The sequence below is a fragment of the Salvelinus namaycush genome, chromosome 2 (assembly GCF_016432855.1).
Source record: "Salvelinus namaycush isolate Seneca chromosome 2, SaNama_1.0, whole genome shotgun sequence".
Taxonomy (NCBI): Eukaryota; Metazoa; Chordata; class Actinopteri; order Salmoniformes; family Salmonidae; genus Salvelinus; species Salvelinus namaycush.
The window spans coordinates 47,036,952-47,044,930 of record NC_052308.1 but is presented as its reverse complement, the minus strand read 5'-3'; the positions used below and the strand labels follow the sequence as shown (position 1 = coordinate 47,044,930).

The following is a 7,979-nucleotide window of genomic DNA, read 5'->3' as shown; positions in this document are numbered from 1 at the left end:
GGTGAAGAAACCGGACGTGGAGGCCCTGAGCTGGCGTGGTTACACATGGTCTGCGGTTGTGAGGCCGGTTGGATGTACTACCAAATTCTCTAAAATGACATTGGAGGCGACAATGGTAGAGAAATTAACATTGAATTCTCTGGCAACAGCTCTGGTGGACATTCTTGCTGTCAGCATGCCAATTTCACTCTCCCTCAAAACTTGAGACATCTGTGGCATTGTGTTGTGTGACAAAACTGCACATTTTAGAGTGGCATTTATTGTCCCAAGCACAGGGTGCACCTGTGTAATGATCACACTGTTTATTCAGCTTCTTGATATGCCACACCTGTCAAGTGAATGGATTATCTGGGAATTTTTATTTAAGCTCATGAAACATGGGACCATGTTTGGGACATTTGTGAGAATGGGACATTGGGACATTTGTGAGAATGTTTTATGCCTATTTGAGTAGAAAGTGTACTCGTTTGCTTTTGGATTATGTGCTCGCCAGGTATAAATTAGGTTGTAATCAGAGTATATTTTGGAGAATCTTGGTTGCGTGTGGATTGTAATGTCATTCATGTCTGTCCCAATAACCAGATGGAATTCAGTTAATTCTAACAATATGCTGTTCAGAGAATCAGAATGCATTTGGGGCATACACATTAATAAAGGAAATTTTCTTTCCATTATGGATACATTTAAGGAAAGTGATTGTGCCTTGTTGGTCTTTGCCTTTATCCAAGATGGTGATTTTGTGTTTGTTATGTATTATTATGATACACCTTTAGTTGTGTTTGGGCTGATGTAAAAAAGCAGCCAGTTTATACAAATGGTTCTGCATTCTATGTGCGTCCTTGTGGAGCAGGTGTGTTTATTGGAGCAATATAGTTTCTTGCTAGGATATCAAGACAGCTGGAACATTTGATAGGACAATTTAGCCCTTTCCAATTCCAAGAGAGAATAGCTAGCGTTGACATTTTTTTTCAGAAAGGAATGTTATATTAATGATATAATTCTTCTCTTTAGTGGTGATAAGCCCATTGATGTGTAACAAAAAGCAGGAACCACAGGGAAACTCACCCATTGGTCACTCCCCACCCAGAAAACCCTTCATGTAAACCCCTCCTCCCCCTTCCTAGCCCTCTCTTCACAATCATTCATCATGGCCTGTAGGCCAAGTCCTCCCTGGGAGATAAATTCAATAGCCTGCCTTAAACGAAGGGGGACACGAATCAAAAAGAAGAAGAAGTAAAAAGCTATTGAGTAGAAGTCCATATGGGACTGGCCATCTCTCATTAGCAGTAGTAAAAAAAAGTTGTAGGGAATAGCGTCCAACTTATATTGCCATATTTTGCCCATGTAGGGATTCAATGTGCTGTAGCCCCACAAGGAAGCAGCCCCAGTCCGTGTGACACCTCACTATAATGTATTGTCCATTGGTCATTCATTGGAGAAAAAAAAAAAAAAATTGTAATGTTTTTTTATGTGGTCTTGACAGAATGATAAAATTAGTATATATATATATTTTTTGGAACGACCCAGTTGCATTTCACCCATGGTGATGGAGCTCTATATTTAGCCTACTTAGTATTAGAGAATATGACTGTTCTCTATTTTATGACTAAATGTGAACGCCCAGGTAACGTGCAACATATCAGGAAGTAGGCAAATATTTCTTATCTTCATGGACAGGCTGGCACTTGGTGGAAGTAGGCTACGGCTAATTTAAGACAACTATACATTTTATACAGTTTGCGTTTGACTATTTAACCTTCAGGCCTAACTATCTACATGGGATTTTTGCGCTGTCATTCAAAATACGTGCTCTGAACATGACAGGTCTTCACCTGCCAATCCAAACATTCCTACGCATTGCGTGTGAGAGAACAAATATTGCATTTTAATTCAGTCATCACTACCAAACAACAGGATTGTAGGTAAGTAAAACTTTTTTTATGGTTATTTGATGCTGCATAGGCTGGGTTTAGACAGGCAGCCCAATTCTGGTGATCTAATTGGTCAAAAGACCAATTAGTGAAAACAATATCAGAATTGGGCTGCCTGTCTAAACGCCAGAAATAGGTTACCTCTGGTTCGTCGGCCATTCCTAAAGGGTAAATTAATGGGGTTTCTGGAGGGTTTTTGGAGAAGTAAGGAGTATGGAGATCTGATACATTTTGTTCTATGAGATAATATCAATCAGTTAACCTTTATGAATTATGAAGCCTTTATGTGCTTGTTTTTAGTACATAAATGATCCAAAATTCACAAAGTGATGTTAGCTGATGATGATTATCTCATAGAACAAAATGTATAAGATCTTCTAAGCCTGTGTTTACCCCAGACCTTATTTCCAGCTTTTATCCAAAAACCCTCAAACACAATTCATTCCCCATAGGCTTTGGCCAACGAGCCAATGGCGAAGTTACCCTCCGTTCGTGCCTACAAAAATACGCCATTACTATTCAATCAATCACATGTATTTATAACCCCCTTTTTACAACAGCAGATGTCACAAAGTGCTTATACAGAAACCCAGCCTAAAACCCCAAAGAGTTATGGATTGGTGCAACAGGTCAGCACCTCAGGATTAAAAGTCAGGCGGCTTTTCATAGCCGAGCATTCAGATGTCAAGACAGCAGGAGAGAGAGAGAGAGCGAGATCACAGGGAGTTTAAACTTAGCTTGGGTGCCAGTCTGTTTCTGCTCTCTTGCCAACTCCTGATGGAATTGTCACACCAAACTTTAAGCATGACAAGAAGTGGAATGATAGCTAAACAGTCTGGTACCCAGGCTAATCGTGTTATCCCATTGCAACGCCCCTCATATGCTAAATCCATATTGGACCTTGAGCCTGATAAGGGACAATACATTTTGTGGCGAGATCATCTGACATGTTGCCAAAGTTTAGCTTAGTCACTCAATCAACAATTGGAATATTGTTTTTAGATTTCCAAAGCAAAAACATTTCTGACTTTCTTTATTAATTAGGAACAAATATAGACTATACCTCACTCTCAGAAGAACTAGAGGACATGCTTAGGGTAAGATTTGTTGCATTTCTAGACTAGTTCATGTCAAATGAATAGAGTTGACACATGCACTCAATATAATTAGGCCTACTCTACAAGAGGATGTACTAATATATACTGAACAAAAACATAAACGCAACATGCAACAATTTCAAAGATTTTCCTGAATTACCGATCTTAGAAGGAAATCAGCCAATTGAAAGAAATGAATTAGGCCCTAATCTATGGATTTCACATGACTGGGCAGCGGCGCAGCCATGGGTGGGCCTGGGAGGGCATAGACCCACCCATTGGGGAGCCAGACCCAGCCAATCAGAATTTGTTTTTCCCCACAAAAGGGCTTTACTACAGACAGGAATACTCCTCAGCACCGCTCTCTGTGTGATTAACCTGAAATTATAAAAAATGTACTGGGTAGGTTTCCTTTAATTATCCTGAGGAATGTAACACACATAAATCAGGTTTTGCCCCTCCGAACACATACTCTGACATGGGATACACTCACTCAGTAAAACGAGTCCTATATCGACATAACCTGAAAGGCCGCTCAGCAAGGAAGAAGCCACTGCTCCAAAACCACCATAAAAAAGCCAGACTACGGTTTGCAACTGCACATGGAGACAAAGATCGTGCTTTTTGGAGAAATGTCCTCTGGCCTGATGAAACAAAAATAGAACTGTTTGGCCATAATGACCATCGTTATGTTTGGAGGAAAAAGGGGGAGGCTTGCAAGCCGAAGAACACCATCCCAACCGTGAAGCACAGGGGTGGCAGCATCATGTTGTGGGGGTGCTTTGCTGCAGGAGGGACTGGTGCACAAATTAGATGGTATCATGAAGAAGGACAATTATGTGGATATATTGAAGCAACATCTCAAGACATCAGTCAGGAAGTTAAAGCTTGGTCGCAAATGAGTCTTCCAAATGGACAATGAACCCAAGCATACTTCCAAATTTGTGGCAAAATGGCTCAAGGAAAACAAAGTCAAGGTATTGGAGTGGCCATCACAAAGCCCTGACCTCAATCCTATAGAAAATTTGTGGGCAGAACTGAAAAAGCGTGTGTGAGCAAGGAAGCCTACAAACCTGACTCAGTTACAACAGCTCTGTCAGGAGGAATGTGCCAAAATCCACCCAACTTATTATGGGAAGCTTGTGGAAGGTTACCCGAAATGTTTAACCCAAGTTAAACAATTTAAAGGCAATGTTACCAAATATTTATTGAGTTTATGTAAACTTCTGACCCACTGGGAATGTGATGAAAGAAATAAAAGCTGAAATAAATAATTCTCTCTACTATTATTGTTCTGACATTTCACATTCTTAAAATAAAGTGGTGATCCTAACTGACATAAGACAGGGAATTTTTACTAGGATTAAATGTCAGGAGTTGTGAGAAACGGAGTTTAAATGTATTTGGCTAAGGTGTATGTAAACTTCCGACTTCAACTGTTTACACTACTAATTGCTTGCAAAGTGTCTTGAATTTCTTTTGAGGTTACTCACCTTCCATGAGGTTACTCTCCTTCCATGAGGTTACTCTCCTTCCATGTTTTATTCTTGTCTATTCTGTTGTTGTTACAACTCTTTTTTGTTGCTTTTTTATTGCGCATTCTAGAGCCTGCCAACATGTCACTGTGTGAGATTGAAGGACCCTTGCTGCTGGACCTGAGCTGCCCTATCTGCCTGCAACTCTTCTCTGACCCCGTGTCCCTGCCCTGCGGCCATGTCTACTGTTTGGCCTGCCTTGGGAAGTACATGGAGACTGACACGGCCAGCCACTTCTGCCCTGAGTGCCAGGTCGAGTTCCAGGTCTCCCAGGCCCTTGGGAATAACTTCAAGATGTGCAGCATCATCGAGAGCTGCGAAGCCACCACTGCAGGGCAGGTCAGCTCCGTCACAGATGGAGATGGTGGTGATTGCCACCAAGGGGTAGTGTCGCCTGACCAGAGCAACGATGAGACGTCTGAGTGTCTATTAGACATAGAGCAACAGGAGCCACATCATACAGGGAAGGAGGCCTCTGAGACAAGCTTGGGATATGCGGCTGCAGTGTCCCCTACTTCTCAGAAGGAAGAACTGCTGGTGGATGTAAGGACCGAGACGGAGACGGCGATGATGGACAAGTCTAAACTACTATTAGCATCTCAGGTAACGGAGCTGACGCTGAGGCTTCAGTTGGCTGAGGACCGACTGAGGGAGGAGGAGACAAAGGAGGCCGAGGTCAGGACCACCAACGCCCTGTTGAGAAGAAGGGCGGCCAAGCTGCTGGAGCAGATGACGGAGCTGACTCTCAACTACGTTAGTGGGATGACGGAGTTGATCGAGATGGAACTGCGTCCCAGTGAGGAGAGCATGGGCGGACGTGTGCGCCAAGCCACTGAGCTCAGGGAGAAGTTGAGGGAGGCCCAGCTCCGAGCCAAATCGCTCCTGACCGAGCAAGACAGTGGGGTGTTCAGTGACGGGCTTCGGGCGGAACAACCGCTCATCATGGAGCTGATGGTCCAGAAACCTCTAGAGGAGTTGGACAACAAGTTAAAAGTGAACCCGAACCGTGCTTGCGCTGAGCTGGAACGGAGGAGTGCGGAGTTAAGGGCGGGAGTCGGGGCGGCCCAGCGCTCTCTGCGCTGCGTCCTCAACCCCTCAGAGGTGACCTTTGACCTAGACACGGCCCACCCCAGCCTGGTCCTGTCGGAGGACCTGAAGACGGTGACCTTCAGCACCAAAAAGCAGCCCTACCCGGCCCTGCCAACGAGGTTCAGTAGCTTCCTCCAGGTTCTGAGCACTCAGAGCTTTTGGGGAGGCGAGCATCACTGGGAGGTGGAGCTGGACGGATCTTCTCCGTGGATAATTGGGGTGTGCTACAGCGAGGCGGTAGCACGCAGCGGGCTAACAAGCGCCCTGGAGAGCAGCCAGGGCTCCTGGTGCCTGATGTGGTTCAACAACCTGCTGAGGGCTTTCGAGCAGAGCCATGACATCCCCCTGAAGAGAACCCTGGCAGTACACAGACTGGAGATCACGTTGAGCTTTAATACTCAGAGGCTGAGCTTCTATAACATCAGCCAATGCAGTGGGAAGACTCACGTGTATACCTTTAAGGCGAACCTCACGGAGCCGGTGCATCTGGCATATAGGATGATGTCAGGCCAACCGAAGGCACACATAACAGTTTGCTCCTGAACTGTCATTGGAACAAAAGAGAACCACATACAAGATTACATTGACTCTTGTTTTTATTCATCCTGTATTCATATCAAACTTTTTTGTTATTTACATGTAATTGTGTTTCAAGTGTTTGTGGAGACAGAGATGTTTTGGTCTGTGAATGACAGTAAAGAGAAAGAGTTCTTGTTTACATCGAATGACACATAACCCTTTGGTAGCGTAGGCCTCATTGAAATGACCAAACTAATTGATTTCCCCACATGATTTGCAAATCTCCAACAAAAATGTCCTTGTTCTTCAATGAATGTATGTTTTTGTCAATAAAGAAACGGTTTGGAACAATAAATTGATGATACGTCAAACCAATGACTGTATACAGTTGCTAGTAAAAGCCTACACAGTCTTCACATTTTTCTGCCTTAAAATTAAATCTCCAAAGAGAATACATTTGACATTTTTCCCACCGATCTACACAACCAACTCCACATTTCCAAAGTTAAAGAAAAGTTCTAGAATATTTTCCAAATTAATTACTACCAAATTCCCTCCAAATTTTGGAGGGAATAAACCCTCTCACATGGTCCTCTCGCATTGCCTCTTCCTCTCTGATAACATGTGCAGTTTGAGCAACTCCAGGAAGTGACTTAGCAGGCTAGATCAAGTGTTGCCCCTTCTCATTGAGTAACTCAAGTTGAAGGCTGGGGGTACTGCAGGCTGCCGTTAGCAACTAAAGTAACCTTATAACTTCTTCTGTGTGGGATTTTAAAATAATCTGTTCAAGGACATACATCTGGTGTATTAGAAGCAATTCACTTTAATGGGGAATCCTGTTTTCAGCAAACGCCAGTCAAGTTCCCCTGCTCAGATGTTGCATGCATCAACCAATGGTTGCGTGCTACATCATCGACTCATAGACTGACAGATTGCTATAACATATGATGTGGTTATTGAAGCTGATACTTCAAATAACTATCATTTACATACCTATCCAGGCGTACAATCTGGCATGCGGCAGCAACGTCTGGGCAGAGGAAAGCGTCCAATGCCTGCTGTATGTGGTCGGCCGTGAACATTCATGGCTTCAATAAGAGGGGGCAGTCATTCTCCTGTGTCAAACAGATACCGATGGGACCCCTGGCATGGAGTGCTACAATGTATTGAATGCAGTAATAGTTAGGGTTTGTCTTCATATATACAAGATACATTACTGCCAACCTAAATTGTTTATATGTAATAAGAATTGTAAAGTATTACATATTACTGGTTACATCGATGGGACCACAGTGGAGAAGGTAGAAAGCTTCAAGTTCCTCGGCGTACACATCACTGACAAACTGAAATGGTCCACCCACACAGGCAGTGTGGTGAAGAAGGCACAACAGCAACAGCGCCTCTTCAACCTCAGGAGGTTAAAGACATTTGGCTTAACACCTAAAACCTTCACTTTTACAGGTGCACAATTGAGAGCATCCTGTCGGTCTGTATCACCGCCTGGTACGGCAACTGCACCGCCCACAAACGCAAAGCTCTCCAGAGGGTGGTGTGGTCTGCCCAACGCATTACCGGGGGCAAACTTCCTGCCCTCCTGGACACCTACAGCACCCGATGCCATAGGAAGGCCAAAACGATCATCAAGGACATCAACCACCCGAGCCACTGCCTGTTCACCCTGCTATCATCCAAAAGGCAAGGTCAGTACAGGTGCATTAAACCTGGGACCGTGAGACTGAAAACCAGCTTCTATCTCAAGGTCATCAGACTGCTAAACAGCCATCACTAGGACATTAGAGGCGGCTGCC

General features: G+C 44.0%; 1 protein-coding gene across 1 annotated transcript; it reads left to right on the top strand.

Annotated features, from left to right (window-relative positions):
- The first annotated feature begins 4,644 nt into the window (after positions 1–4,644).
- Positions 4,645–6,195, top strand: LOC120021939 (E3 ubiquitin-protein ligase TRIM39-like). The gene has a single exon (XM_038965754.1). It carries the CDS (start codon positions 4,645–4,647, stop codon positions 6,193–6,195), a length of 1,551 nt encoding a protein of 516 aa, XP_038821682.1.
- The last annotated feature ends 1,784 nt before the right edge of the window (positions 6,196–7,979 follow it).